The following is a 16,617-nucleotide window of genomic DNA, read 5'->3' as shown; positions in this document are numbered from 1 at the left end:
AGCCCGGGGCAAGTATCACCAGGCCCAGAAACACCCAGTAGCTCTGGGCAGGCCTCCCCAGAGCGGGACACAGAAAGCCTAGAGAATCAAAGTCCGGGGGGGGGGAGACCAAAGTCACAGACACCAGCCCCGAAGAGACACCAAAAAGCCTGGTGTACTGCCAGCCAGGCCTGGGTGGAGCCTATGGTCCCTTCTTCCCACGCACCTCCACCACCCACACCTCTACCCGATCTGCCCTGATTTCGGGAAGAGACATCATGAAAAGGTCTCTTGAGAATTCTATCCCCTCTGAGGGCCTGTGTGATAAAGATCAAGATGTGTGGTGTTTGGACAAAAAACAGCTTTTCACCACACACTCGGTAGAGGAGGGAGGTGACCCGGACACTGTGTCACCTCAGTTGGAGTTAGAAGAGGCCATTAGGCTTTCTGAACTAAAGAAAGATTCTGAGCTCTTAATTAATTCATCACCTTGTATACCAGAACATCCTGAAGTGCCTTGTCCAGGAGAAGAGAAATCCGTCCACCACAGAGCTTCAAGCTGCAGGAGAAAGCTGTATTATGCAAATGACCACACTTTTCAGGTCAAACACGTCAGCAGGCAAGCTCGCTGCGCTGTCTGCACAGACTGTGTAGGGGTACTTGGCCACCAGCTGTATAAGTGCATCAACTGTAAACTCTTGGTTCACAAGAAGTGCCACAAACATGTCATAAGTGAATGTGGGCAGCATTCTTTACCACCAGAGCCCATGGTGCCAGTCGATCCATCATCCATGGCTTTAGACCCTGCACTCACAGTGATCCCGCATAACTGTTCAACTCATGAGGCTTTAGAACAAATTGATGAAGAGAATGAGGCAGGGAACACCGGGGAAGGTGGCAAAGCTTAATCTGGTTTAGGTCTTGGGGACTTTTTATTTTTTTTTAAATTTTTTAAAATTTTTTTATTTTAATTTTTTTTTGATACTGGGGATCGAATTTGGGTTCTTCTGCTTGCAAGGCAGGTGGCGGAACCACTGAGCTAAATCCCCGGCCCATGAGGACTTTGATTTACTCCAAGTGATTGGCAGAGGAAGTTATGGGAAAATACTGTTAGTCCAACTGAAAAAATCAAATTGTGTGTATGCAATGAAAGCAGTGAAAAAAGAGCATTTCTACATTTATCGGGTACAGAGAGAGAGGCACATTCTACAGCAGATATCCAATTATCCTTTGCTAGTTGGACTGCATGCTTGCTTCCAGACAGAAAGCACACTGTTCCTTGTTCTAGACTATGTCAGTGGGGGAGATCTACTGTTTCACGTGCAGCAACAAAGCATGCTTCCTGAAGAACATGCCAGGTTTTACTCTGCAGAAATCAGTTTAGCAGTCATCTATCTTCACCAGCTAGGAATAATTCACAGAAATTTAAAAATGGAAAATGTATTACTAGACTCAGAAGGGCACATTAAAGTCACCGATTATTGCTTGAGTAAGGAAGGCTTACAGCCAGGAGACATGACCCGCACTTTCTGTGGCACTCCTCATTTCATGGCTCTAGAAATTCTAAGAGATGAAGATTACAGTTTCGGTGTGCACTGGTGGGCTCTTGGAGTAATGATGATGATCGGAGAGTCTCCATTCCATCTTGATGAGAGCTCTGATAAGCCTTATGAAGACTCACTCGAGAATCTCTTCCATGTAATTTTGGAAAGAGACATTGTCATACCTCATTTTCTGTCTGTACAAGCTGCAAGTATTCTAGAGAGTTTTCTGAACAGGGATCCAAAAGAACGACTGGGTTGACATCCTCACAGGGGCTTTGCTGATGTTCAGGAGCATCCATTCTTTCAAAATGTGGACTGGGGCATGATGGAGAAAAAGCAGGTGGTGCCTCCATTTAAACCAAATATCTCTGAGGGATTTGGTTTGGACAACTTTGATCCTGAATTTACTAATGAACGTGTCTGGCTCATCCCTGATGATAATGACATCATGAGGGAGTTTGATGGATGTGAATTTGCAGGTTTTGAGTATATCAATCATCTTATGATGTATGAAGAAGAAGGAGTATGATCCTCATTTTTGAACTATGCATTTTACTTATATTACTGTTTAATGCTTGGAAAAACTTGTTACCAGCCTGAATAGAATTAACCATTTCAGAGATGTCTGGAAGCTAATTTTAACTTATTGTTTTGAAGTTATATTTAGATGTAATACTTGATTCTTATAGTCTATAGTAGAGAATATGGAACTTTTTGTTCATAGATTAGATTTTTATGAAATGATTTAAATAACAATGAGGCAATCGCTTGTTAACCACACTTGTATATACATTCCATTTGTTGAGTGGGACATAATGCCTAATATTTTTTCTTTTTACTTGTGATACAAGAAAACAATCTGCCTTTTCAGTAAAATATCTTACCCATGCTAGTTTCTTTCCAATCACATTACCTATACCTTTTATGCCCAGTTTATGCAGTCTTCAGGAAAATCCAAAAACTAGAAACAATTTTGAATAAAAACACATATACTTGTATCTTCTTTATATGAAGAAAATATAATATACTACTGCAAGCTTTGGAAAGGTAATGATTCTCATGAAATGGGGCATCTGAAAGGGACTGAAGGATAATTTAGGAAATGTTTGCAAATTTTGAATTGTTCTAAATTTAAAACTAGATCATTAACTAAAATTAAATTAAACTAAGATTGTACCATTAGAACTTGGGCTTTTGAACCTCATTTTGAGAAACACTTTCTTCAAGGTATTCCTTTGTCCTCCAGTTAAATAGTACAAAGTGTGTTCATGCTATAATATTTTAAAATGTTACAAGCAGAAATTTACAACTTTATGAACATTTTTGAACAAATTTTACAGGAATGACTTCATTAGATACCCTCCTTGTTCCCCTCAACAAAATCTTATCAGTTTTCTGCCAATGATATCCAAATGATGAGCATTTTTCTCTGATGAGGTTTTCACCATTATTCAGGGTGGTCTTTTGTTTTTCAATTTTTTAAGTAATAAGATTAACTGTATATTTTATAGAGAACTGCATTACAAATATGTTTTCAACTATTTTTGTGGTATTTAAGTGTTATGTCAGTTCTTTTCATGTCATATAGCAATTGTCTCAAAATACTCTTTAGGGGAATAAGTCAGTTTATAGTCAGAATGGTTGACATTCTGGTGTTCTAAAAAAATTTATTTTGCATAATCCTGTAGTCAGATCATTTTATGCATATGTAGCTTGTGTTAAATTTCAAGTACTGTGTTGAGCACTAGTATATTTACTGTATGAATTTGTTTTGTTTTGATTTTTGTCATGTAGAACACGCCTTGGTCATCACAATGTAATCTGTCTGTGTTCTTTTTTCATGTTTACAGCCTTTAAATAAAACATTTAATATAAGTTCAAAACAAAAAAACCCAAAAACAAAAAAAACAAAGCCTTAACTTACATTTTGACCTTAACATATACCAAGTACATAAATTTGGAAACTTTTGATTATTATAAGGTCCATATTTTACCGTGTATGTAATCTTGATGTAATCCAATTATCATTATATTAAAAACAGTAATGTGCTGGTCTCTGTGCTTTTTTTATGTTTTTGTGTACATTAAATAGTCCAAAGTCTAGTAAAATCGGTGATAAATAACCACGTCAGCTTTAATATCCTATTTTGTCTCTTATGCAATATGAAGAACACAAACTGTGATGAAACTGAAGTGGAAATATATGCAAGGGCTGCAGACAACATAAGAATTGAAAATTCAAATGAACAGCACAGATAGTTGGAGTACAATCGGAAGCATAAAAAGAACAATTCATTATAGGAAGGCCAAATAAACAATCCAGAGGGAGAGGTCACAGAAATAAAAATAATGGTAGTTGTGAGGACAGCTATAAAAATGTCAGGCATACCTCTCTTTTACAACCAGGGAAATGAAATCCAGAAATACTTGATAGCTGAACAAGCTGATTTTCATAACGACAACCAATTTCAACCTAGGTGAAAATACACCGTCTAATGAATGATTTCACTTTCCTGAATGTTAAACACACTTACATTTCGGATTAAATAATTTGGTATATTAAAGCATATTAATTCACAAATATTTACATAATAATTCTGCTCTTCATTTATTAGGGTTTAAGTTAGTTTTCGTAACGTTTTCTCCTTAATTGTTGCACTTAAGAAGATACTGCAAACCATTCTGATAAATTTGCTTTCATATGTTTCTGCTTGTCGACCTATGTATATGCAGCCTTATGGTATCACCTGAAACAGATGAGGTTCATATCAAAATATAATAATTTCATAATTAGATTATGCCATTAGTCAAGAATTTTAAAACCTCAATATTGAAAAATACTGATTTTCTATACCTTTCTTCACTTAGAGAAAAATGCAAATATAATTGGAAAATAACCTGAAAGTATTGTAGAGTAGTTCTAATTCCTAGACATACAGTAGTCTCTTGATTTCTCAAACTACTATATGGAAATTATATTTATCAAATAGCTATTAGTAATTATTGATGAAGTATTCACTTATTGAAGAGTAAATGAAAATATGAAAGTGAAGCTTTTTTATATTTGCACTTTATTTGTAATGTAAAGGGAATTCTAGGCTCATGCCTTTCTTCATATTATATTTAAAAATTCCACAGATGGAAAAAGCAAAGACTAATCTTGTCCTAATGAAAACCTTTTATTTTCATTTCTTTCTACTGTTTTTTCCCCTAAATATCCAAAGAAAAAGAAAAGAGAGAGAAAATCTGGTAAGCTACACTAACGGCAATTACAGGAACACACACCCTTACCCATCTGTAAGTACAAGGCATTTGATTTGCAGGAGAAACGCGGTAGCCCTTTGTCCAAACTACTGCTCAAGTATATTAACGCCTGTCTTTTTTCCCTCTTTGTTAAACAAAATTTCTTACTGTCTAATAGGAAAGCATATTTCTATAGGGTAATTGTCTTTTATTCATTTTATTTATGTAATTATTTATGTATTTTTGTAGTCCTAGTGGAGATTGAAACCTGGGCACTCCTATCACTGAGCTATATCCCCAAACCTTCCCTAAGAATTATCTTGAGACAGAATCTCACTAAGTTGCTCAAGCTGGTCTTGGATGTTCAATCCTCCTGCCTCAGCCTTCCTAATAGCTAGGATTACACTCATGCACCATCACACCTCTATTAGCTTCTATACATTTAACCAATATGTTCAATTCATAAAACCAGGTCTTAGAAGGAATGGGAAATTGATGCTTGAAGCATTTCTAGTGTTCTTAACTCACTACAAGAGAATGGAAAAATAAATGAATTTTTATTCTACCAGAAGGCATGGCTAACAGGTCCAAAGTACCCCTGTGTGACTTAGAAGGTACCAGGCCAACCTCCAAGAAGGGTTGTGTATGTCCTGATTACTCTGGCTTCATCCTTTGACAAGATCAGAGCTGAACGAAGGGCTGGATGCCAGGTGCTCCGGGTACATTAACTCTGACATTTCTTTCTCAACTGATCACTTTATCTTACGTGCATATACAAATGCATGTACATAACCACGGAAGATGTGGAGCCTATAGTTTTCAACTTGTGTGCAAAGACCAGAAAGAAAATACATTTGGGTTTTTTTCGTTCCTTTTTTGTTATTTGCAAATGACCAAAATATCATCAATGCCCGAAATGGTTTCAAAGCCATACAATTAAAACAAAGTGAATGTTTGATGAGATTTTTGGAAAGCACAAATTCATGAATTAAAACCAAGGAGTTTTCACAGTAACTAACCACATATTTATCAATTTCTTTGCAATTTGACTATAATGAAGACTCAAGAATGCAAGAAGTTTTACATAGTGACACGGTACTTTAGAGCTGCACAATTTGATTCGCTAGTAGTACTTATTTATCCTGGTTTTACATTACTTAGCAATATATACTAATATCCACTATGTCCTAAGAATTAGCCCGGGGTTAAACTTTTATAATTCTCAGAACTAGTGATACTTCATTGATGTCTCATGAGAAGGTGTTATTTTTTTAACTGCCATTAATTTAAAATAAACAAACTCCCAAGAATGCATGCCCTACAGAACTAAAATTTCATTCCCAATTTCTCTTGTCTGCTTCTCAATTCATCGGCATTTCTCTCCATCTATCAGAATAATTTTGCCGAATCACATTTCAAAACAGACACTTTCAGGCGGTGTTGGGGGTCATGCACTCACAGCGTGGGGTTTCCGCAGCCCGCCCGGCCTCTCCACGGCCCGATCCCTCACAGCCGTCTTCGTCTTCATCGTCGCAGTCTCCACTGGCCTGCTCCGCCACACCCCCGCCACTGCCGGGTGCGAGCAGCTCCCACCTGTCAGGCTTGGGCGACCTCACCTGCAGCAACTAGACGTGGACACCGAGAAATGTTTTTGATAGCTAATTCAAGTCTTCTAAGAACGCTACTCAGAAACTTAGGTTAGAAACTACAATTATTCTTTAAGGGTCCACTACCTTCATGCATAGACTTAACCCAATCAAAACTTCAAAATATTGAAAACAACTGAAATAATAATAAAGAACAGGCAAAGTTTTGTATCCGTAAAGAATACAAGCACCCCTTAACCCTACGTTAAGGCTCTGCAAAGCAAACACAATTAGGCCTTTTTGCTTATGGCAGTTTGGAAATCCTATTTCTTATTAAGCAATGTTGGTGTGTTTTGTAAATCGATAGTCCAGAATTTCTCAAAAATGTCTTTCCAGAAAAGAATTCTACCAAAAGAATCTAGAATTTTATAGCTCTGTTTAACCTATGTCGGGTCAAATACATAGTCACACGTAACAGATAAATGAATATTGGGACAAATTACGTAAGTCTTACTTGAATTTCTACAAATCATATTAGAAATGTAACTAACTTCTCAGTCATTTCATTTACATTTATGAGTAAAACAGAATAGCCATTTGTCCCACACAGCATAGGGATCCCGGTAATATTTTAATAATATTGGAAATAAGTGAACTTCTTTCCAAAAAGGTGATGGTATGAATAATAGAATATTTTACTGAAAGCTAAGTCTGAATAAAATAATCCAAACTGTGACATGTACTCCTCTAAGGCAGTTTTGGAGAACACATGACCAAGCGTAATGACTGCAGGGCACTGCTATATTATGAATGAAATATATGCCTGTTGACTACTTAGTGGATATTTAAATTCTCATGGTGCTTTATGAAATATTTAGGTTTGACACTTTTGCAACTTTCCAAAAAGTAGTTTCAATTTACAGATGGTAATTAAACACATAACCCAAAGATAGCATTTCCTATTGAAAAACATAGAGTGAAATAACCTCAGTACATCTAAGACACATATATTTAACATTTAAGAATACTTGGATTAAGTAACTGGACTTGGAAATTCATAAACTTCAAAATTAAAAAAATTAGGTCACACATTCTGAAATATTACAATTTTTAAAAAATTTAATTTAGACACATCAAAATGCTAAAGCGATTCGACAAAGATTTAAAATTTTTATTTGTGTTTCCCAGCAATTCTCATACATGCTATACATAGGTATTAAATTTAGGAAGAAGGGTTCTTCTGAGGTGATAGGAATTTAATAAATGTATGTTAAACAATGCTTCTGCACTGTGTTTGACACAATGATGTGTATAGTACTTTCTGGGAAATGACAACAGGTCTGCGGCAATGAGGAAACAGCTATATGTACCAACCACAAAAAATTCAAATATGAAAAAAGGAGAGGAAAAACAAACGGCTTTGTATTGTACTTTTTTATTTGTTATTTTGAAATACGCCATTTAACAAGTATTTACTATAATCATAAATGGATTGGACTCCAAAGTCTGACATACTTAGACACGAATCCTAATTCTGACACACACTGTGAGACAGAAATATTAGTTAAATTACTGAACAACTGCACTCCACATCTAAAGTAAGGAAAATAATTTATGTATTTCATTGTTCATGTTCTGAGAAAAACGTATGTGCTTTACAAAGCCTTAATGTGCCAGGGGATTAAAATTTAAAACATTTTGATTATTAATTTCCACTTTATTAAATATTCTATTAAAATATTATAAACACTCAGAACACATCGATTGAAAGAGTTATTTCATAGATAGTCCTATTACATGACTTACATTAAAATTTTTCAAAGTATAATCTGACAAGTACACCAATTTTCAACTCTCTGGTGATGTGTTGTTCCCTTTTTGACTCTAATATCCTTTTCCAATATTTTCCCATATCAACTTTTATTTTCCCTTTATTTCCCTGAGAATTCTTCCAGTATTTTAATGGGCTCTTAGCCAGGCCACAGATGGAATCTCAGGAACAACATCGACAATGTATGAACCATGAAGAGTCAACCCAAAGTATTTGAACTCAAATATGCAAACAGAAATATAGTCCATGTAAAACAAAACTTACTATTTTAAGAAATCCATTTTAATTTAAGGTGATTGATTATATTCACTTATAGTGACTTGTAAAAAATAGATAATGTTTAAAAACACCTGTTTTCTACATTTCTCCATCACTTTAGTGACATTCTAGTATATATCTAAGGTACGTGAACTCAAGTTGTTAAGAAACAGAACTATAAAACTATTTTGTAATATAATTCAAATTATCTGTGTTGAGAAGATCTGATAAATGGACCTCAAGACTTTCCACTCTAATCTCTAGATCTGTAAATATAAAATTATTTTACTACGATTACCTTACCTAGCAAATGGTATTTTGTAAATGTAACTAAGGTCATTAACAGCTGATTTGAAGTTTACTGAAAGTAAGATTGTCTGGGTAGGATTAAAGTAATCACACCTATTCCTTAAAAAAAGAATGTTTTCTCCATCAGCAGAGTCAGGGCATTCAAAGCAAAAGGGCTTCATGGAGTTGGGTACTGGGGATCAACCTGCCAGTCTTGAAGATGAAGCTGGCTGGATTTGTGACAAAGAGTTAGGCTGCTGGTCAACTTTAGGTTCCAAGAACAGGGTGATCTGCCTTCCTTCCAGCAAGGAACCTGGGCCCTCCTAGAAGCAGAACCTACACCTTGTGTCAAGTGTGGCTGACAACTTGATTTCAGCCTTGAGCAACTGTAGCAATGCGCCTGCTCAGATATCTGATCTCTAAAACTGTAAGGTAGTAAATGATTGTTGTCTCAAGCTGATAAATGTGTGGTCATTTGCTATGCAGCAAGAGAAAAATAATAGAATCTCTAACTTCCAGTTGGCCCACACTTGTGTCTTGGAAATTTGGCTTCATATCTTTTGATTCTATCACACATTCTTCAAAACAAGAGGTCAAAATATTCATAAGACCACCCTATCTGTAAGATGGTACCCTCAGAAACAAACTGTCATATTTCAGCTCTGCACTAGTTTTAATTTACTCTGCCTCTCTATAAACCCTTTCATTGTTTTCCTTGTCTCTGAGCAAGATATATAATCATTGTTTCCTATGATCAACTCATCCAAATATAGATTCTGTCAAAAAAATAGTATACATCAGGAAAAGAAAAATTTGTGTAATTATTATACTAAATTTATTAAGAAATCATGAGATTAATACAAGTAACCTTTGGCTTTTACAATTACAAGAGGTACTCAAAGTGGTGCCCATTATCTTCCAGATATTTATTAGGACAGTGAACCGCTGAAGTGTGTATACATTTTTTTGGCAGGCTGTGCATCTAACATCCCAATTGACTCATGATTCAAGGTCTCCAACAATCCCCTCTCTCTGGTAGAGTCAATATCTCCCTTTCCTTTGCAAGTAAACTGTGCTTAATACACTTTATTTACTAATTTCACAGTGATTATAGGTCAAGAAATATATTTCATATTTATATTTTCATTCTCACAATTGAACTAGTTTTGCAAAGTTTCCCAGTGAATTGCTAATTACCAAAATCAATGGACTTTTCATAGAAAGATCTTTATTCTTATTCTCTTTCCTTTTTTTACTAAACTATTCTGACCTCTCTTTAGTCTGTTGATCTTTCTGCTCCACTTCATAAAAAATAATAAATGTGTTTCGGTGAAGAGAGTAAGTCCTCTTCATCGCAGCGTCTTTCAGGGAGTCAATCTGTCAGAAGAGTGGACCTATCCTCTTGCCTGTGTACAAATTACACTCTGTTCTTTATCTGCGGCCCTTTTTGCACTCCATAGTTCATCTGTAAGTGACTACTGGAGGTGAGGATGAACTCTCCCACTTTCTGTCCTGCAATGAAGTTCTTTGTCTCAAGGATTCCTACGTCACTACAACCTATCTTTCAAATCTACTGCAAGGATCATTGCTGTCGCCTAACCACTGCCACCGTATTATTTTCTCCAAATCAGTACTTTCACCGTGTCCTTTATCAGCTGTAATGCTCTTTGAGATGCTTTACTGTCAAAACTACTGATTCCCAACATGTATCTGCAGGGAGAGAAATATCCAGATAGAGGAGTCACAGGAAGAGTGGTACATATGGTAAAAAGGAAATGCACAGTACGGCCTCTTCTTGATTTACTTAGAGTTCCATAGAAAATCTCATAGGAAACAATCTTCTGTAGTTGGGATTCAACTCACATTTTCTAAGTATACATAAGCAAACTGCCTGTCTCCCCTCATTCAGTACATATGGAAAGACGTTTGGAAATGAGGCTTAGAGCGAAGTTCAGGGATAGTCTGGTAACCAAGTTCCCATTTAAAATACTGTTTTGATTTTTGAAAAGTTAAATCTAAACAGTTCCACAGCCCCCAAATTCTTCTACAGTGCAGAATTCTTGCAGATTATGTGATTTTATATACCTATAATTTCATTTCTTCTTGTTTTATAGTCTCCTTTCAACTACTGTTTTTTTTAAAATTAATTTTACTGGTATATTTTAGATATACAATGACATTCATGACTGGAAATTTTGCAGCTTTACATAACCTCTCTTGGTTCTTATTTTTTCCCCATTCCCCTGCTCTCCCTTCAACCCCTCCATCCCTCCCTATTTACAAAGACTTTGTTTCCTTTTTTTCATTTTCTCATATTAATTCCATTCCCTTCTTTCCTTTCTCCTCCCCCTCCCCCTTCCCCTTTGTTCCTTTTCTTCCTATTTCACATTATGTATTACACCTTTTAGTCCTTATTTACACTTTCATTTTCTCACACTAGAGAAACTGTTTGGTATTTACACACGTGTGTCCTATTTATTTCACTTGAGAGTATTGCCTCAATGTGCATCCATTTAGCTATAAATGTCTCTAATTTCTCATTTTTTATGGCTGAGTAGTGCTCCATTTTATAAAAAAAAAATAACATATTTTCTTTATCCAGTCTCCAGTTGATGGGCAATTTGGCTGTTTCCAAGTTTTAGCTATTACAAATTGTGCTCCTATGAACATGGGTGCACATATATCGCTGTGGTATGATTCTTTTAATTCTTTGGGGAAGATCCCCAGCAGGGGAATAGCTGGGTCAAATGGGACCTCTAGTCCTAGTACTTTGAGGTATCTCCATACTGATTTCCACAGTGGTTGCACCAATCTACACTCCCACCAACAGTGGAGCAGTGTTCCTCTTTCCACACAGCCCTGCCAGCATTTGTTATTGGTTGATTTCATGATAGCAGTCATTCTTTCTGGGGTGAGGTGGAATCTCAGCATTGTTTTCATTTGCATCTCTTGAATAACGAGTGATGTTCAACATTTTTCTTATGTTTATTTGCTATTTATACTTCTTTGAGAAATGGCTGTTCATTTCAGATGCCCATTTTTGGACTGGGCATTTAAATTTGGGAGGTCTGATCTTATTAATTTCTTTATAGATTCTAGATAGTAGACATTTGTCTGAGGAACAGCAGGTGAAAATTTATTCCCACATTGTGGGTTGTCTCTTCACACTGCTGGTGGTTTCTCTTGCTGTGCAGAAGCTTTTTAATAAGAAGAGATCCCACTTGTTGATTGTGCTAATTCATAGGCAACTGAAGTTTTTTTTTGTATTAAATTCTTTCATTGGTACATTGTAGGTATACAACACAATTACATTTCTCATAGGGAATTGTACCTTTCCATAATGCATCTTGGTTCTTATTTTTTCCCCATTCCTAGCCCTCCCTTCACGCCCTCCACCCTTCTCTATTTGCAAAGACTTTATTTCCATTTTTTCCATTTCTCATCATTTTTCCTTTCCCTTCTTTCCTTTCCCCTGCACCTCCCACTACCCCTACCCCTTGGGACCTTTTCTTCCTATTTTACATTATCGATTATTCATTCTAATCATTGGTGCATTTTAGGTATACAATATAATGACATTCATCATTGGAAATTTGCACCTTTACATAGCCTCTCTTGGTTCTTATTTTTCACCCTTGCCAAGCCCTCCCTTCAACCCCTCCAGTCCTCCCTATTTACAAAGATTTTGTTCCTATTTTTCCATTTTCTCATATTAATCCCATTCCCTTCTATCCTTTCCCCTAGCCCTCCCACTTCCTTCCCCTTTGCCCCTTTTCTTCCTATTTCACATTACCTATTATACATTTAGTCCTTATTTACACTTTCAGTTTCTCACACCAGAGAAACTATTTGGTATTTACACATGTGTGTCCTATTTATTTCACTTAAGAGTATTGCCTCAATGTGCATCCACTTAGCTATAAATGTCTCTAATTTCTCATTTTTTATGGCTGAGTAGTACTCCATTTTATTAAAAAACCACATTTTCTTTATCCAGTCTCCAGTTGATGGGCATTTGAGATGTTTCCAAGTTTTAGCTATTACAAACTGTGCTGCTATGAACATGGGTGCACATATATCACTGTGGTATGATTCTTTTAATTCTTTGGGGAAGATCCCCAGCAGTGGTATAGCGGGGTCAAATGGGACTTCCAGTCCTAGTTCTTTGAGGTATCTCCATACTGATTTCCACAGTGCTTGCACCAGTCTGCACTCCCACCAGCAGTGGAGCAGGGTTCCTCTTTCCCCACAGCCCCGCCAGCATTTGTTATTGGTTGATTTCATGATAGCAGCCATTCTTTCTGGAGTGAAGTGGAATCTCAGCATTGTTTTCATTTGCATCTCTCAAATGACCAGTGATGTTGAACATTTTTTCATGTATTTATTTGCTATTTCTACTTCTTTATCTAAGAAATGTCTGTTCATTTCAGATGCCCATTTTTGGATTGGGTCTTTAAATTTGGGAGGTCTGATCTTTTGAAGTTCTTTATAGATTCGAGATAGTAGACCTTTGTCTGGGGAAGAACAGGTGAAGATTTTTTTCCCACATTGTGGGTTGTCTCTTCACACTGCTGGTGGTTGCTCTTGCTGTGCAGAAGCCTTTTAATAAGAAGAGATCCCACTTGTCGATTGTTTGTGCTAGTTCACGGGCAACTGAGGTTTTGTTCATAAAATCTTTTCCTACACCGATGTCTTCAAGGGTTCTACCTAACCTCTGTTCCAACTGGTTCAGAGTTTCTATTTTCATATTTAGATCTTTAATCCATTTCGATTTTAGTTTACTGCATGGTGAGAGATACAGGTCTAGTTTTAATCTTTGGCAAGTTGAAGCCCAATTTTTCCAGCACCATTTATTAAAGAGGCTATCTTTCCTCCAGTGAGGGTGTTTGGCTCCTTTGTCGAAGATGAGGTGGCTGAGTGTGTCTGGCATTGTTTTTGCATCTTCTAATCTGTTCCACTGGTCCTCAGGTCTGTTTCTTTGCCAATACCATGCTGTTTTTAACACAGGAGTTTTGTAGTATAGTTTCAAGATGGGGTTTGGATACCTTCTGCCATGACCCTGTTGCCTAGAATTGCTTTTGCTATTCTAGGTCTCTTGTGGTTCCAAATGAATTTTTGGATTGTTTCCTCAAGGTCCGTGAAGTATGTTGCTGGAATTTCAATTGGGATTGCATGGAATCTATATAGCAGTTTTGGAAGTATGCCCATTTTTACTACATTGATTCTTCCAACCCAGGAGCAAGGGATGTCTTTCCATTTTCTGATATTATCTTCAATCTCTCTTTCCAGAGTGCTATCATTTTCAGAGACGAGGTCTTTGATTTCTTTTGTTAAGTTGATTCCTAGGTATTTCAGTTTTTTGGATGCCATTGTGAAAGGAATTTTTTGCCCTATTTCTCTCTCAGTGACTCTGTTGTTTGTGTAGAGGAAAGCTATTGATTTTTGTGTGTTGACCTTGTATCCAGCTATCCAGCTACTTTACTGAATTTAGTTATTAAGTCTAGAGGTCTTTTGGTGGAGTTCTTGGGGTCTTCTCTATAGAGTATCATGTCATCTGCAAATAATGACAATGTGACTTCTTCATTCCCTATCTTTATTCCTTTTATTTCTTCCTTTTGTCTAAATGCTATGGTTAATGTTTCCAAAACTATATGGAACAAGAGTGGTGATAGTGGAAATCCTTGTCTTGTTCCTGATTTTAGTGCAAAGGATTTCAGTTTCTGACCTTTTGGTATGATATTGGCTGTTGGTTTTTCATAGATGGCTTTTATCAGAAGATTGAGGTAGTCCATCTATTCCAATTTTTTGTCGGGTAACATCTAATATGAGATAGGAATACCTATTTAGAAGTTTTTGTGAGTATTGTTCATGTTACATTATGTAGAGTGTAAGCATATTTTAAGTGTTTAGAGATGGGTAGTCTATTTTATCATTATTACCATTATAACCAGTAGGAACTGATATTGCTGCCCCAATCCTGTCTTTGAAGGAAGAAACCAAATTGGAATAAAAAATCGCTATCTTCAGCCCATACTCCTCTGACTGTATCATCTGAGTCTATCCAAATACAAATTGATGGCATTTTAAAATTTTAACCTATCCTTTGTCATGGAGGGTAGAAAGTCAATCAATACATACATATTTATGGAACAATTAGAAGAGAGGAAAGGACATGATTTTGAGTATCAGCCACACATTAATTGTGTGCCTTAGGCAAATCACTTAAGCCTATTAAAACTAATTTTATTCTATTGAATAATAATGCATGGGAAAGCACTTTATGCACTATAAAGCACCACACTCATTTATGTTTACTGGGCTCTGTGCAGGGCAATGCATCCATAAAATTGAGAAGCCAACAGAGGACAGAGCAAAAAAAAAAAAAAACATGCAACCACCTCTCAGAATGTTTCCTTTCTTCAATTCCATGCAGTTTGTGAAAGCAGCTGATTAGCTGAAAATAGTCAGTTTTGATGACTGATGCTTCCTGCTTATGTTTAATTGGTTTAGGAAGCTCATTAGAGATGCTACCTTGGAGGATGAGTTTGGTGGGTAGAATATCTGATGACTCTAAAGCAAATGTACTTCTTTCAGCTGGTGAATTAATCTCTCAATAGACTCAATTTGGTTTTACTAACTGTCTGGCAAAATCCCATAGTTGCAGTAGCCTTTCAAACACTTGCAATGAAATCTGGCTACAGAGAGCTTATGTACACAACATGTTTGCTATGAAAAAGAAATATTCATCACATTCAGAAATCTCCAAATATTGTTTTAAAACACTGTGGATAATGATATGTCTCTAAAATATTTCCCTTTCCTCTTACAGTCATTTACACAGATATACAAGAAGTATGTTTTTAGAAAGTATTAGTCATCGTATATGTCACCCTAGTCATCTACTCAAATGTAAATGTGGAAAAATCTGCAATTTTATAATTCCATATCAATAATGAGAATATGTAGGCAAAAATTAAAATGTTGACAGAAAACTGAAGATATAGAAAACTGCACTTTTCTGTTCATCATTCATAAAAGATTTTTAAAGAATACATTTTAAATTGAGACTTTAGAAAACACCCTCTTTGGGCATATACACATGCAAATATGTACATACATATGAATTGTTATAAAGGGCTTGATATTTGCATTTTCCTGTTGTTGAAGTGAAACCTATAAAGAGATGTATATGAAACAAGGAAAAAGCACAGAGTCTCTTAACATTTTAAAATTAGAAATCTGATTTGAAATTTCTCATGATCTATTTTTATGTTTATAGCATATTTCAAATGAAGCACACAGAGCTCTTTCTGTAACATGCTCTCATTACTTTGTAACATAGCTTGCTTTTTCCCATCTTGCAGTTCTGCTTCTAGCTACACCCCACACAATTACACTCCATTTTCACTTCCCTCATGAATATTAATAAAATCATCTTTTACAAATTTTTCCTTTACCAAATCTCCCATGATTTCTCTTTGAAATTTTGAAAATATTTTACCCTTTAGGCCAAATATCACCTAAGAAGCCAAACACATTTTACAACATGTCATGTTATGTTAAGTTGGTGAGACACAGGAGTCATTTCTGTAGGATTTTTTTTGTTAGTATTTGCTTTAAGTTGGAGCTTTCTGATCTCTGTTTTTGTTGTGCCAGTAATTTGAAAGGTCATTGGTCTGGTGGCATTTGGCTCATGCAGTGTAGTCTGGCAATTTTTAAAAGTCTTGAATTTTGTAAATAGAATTCTGACATTAGAAAAGATTTACTAAATTCACTTTCTGGGCTCTAATACTGAACTTCAGATATTTACTATTTTCCTAAGAAAATTCTGTATGTTTCCCTACCCTATGCCTCATTTTTATTTCCAATTCAACGTGTGAACAGTTCC

At 36.0% G+C, this 16,617-nt stretch overlaps 1 protein-coding gene across 10 annotated transcripts in view; it reads right to left on the bottom strand.

Annotated features, from left to right (window-relative positions):
* The window catches only part of Gpc5 (glypican 5), a 1,453,028-nt gene that overhangs the window by 729,667 nt on the left and 706,744 nt on the right, over positions 1 to 16,617 (bottom strand). For 4 of the 10 annotated variants that reach the window (XM_087192996.1, XM_087192990.1, XM_087192991.1 and 1 more), the window contains one exon: positions 6,226 to 6,391. In XM_087192996.1, the coding sequence (XP_087049122.1) occupies positions 6,226 to 6,391 (166 nt within the window). Of the gene's footprint in view, positions 1 to 467; positions 539 to 3,632; positions 4,271 to 6,225; positions 6,392 to 16,617 lie in introns of those variants that run through there. The other 6 variants (XM_087192992.1, XM_087192993.1, XR_015443723.1 and 3 more) reach the window with 5 other exon arrangements.

This window comes from Heterocephalus glaber, unplaced genomic scaffold (genome assembly GCF_053883595.1).
Source record: "Heterocephalus glaber isolate CG9 unplaced genomic scaffold, H.glaber_assembly_v1.0 deba00001577, whole genome shotgun sequence".
Taxonomy (NCBI): Eukaryota; Metazoa; Chordata; class Mammalia; order Rodentia; family Bathyergidae; genus Heterocephalus; species Heterocephalus glaber.
Note: the sequence above shows the minus strand (reverse complement) of the source record. Positions and strands in the feature narration are given on the sequence as shown.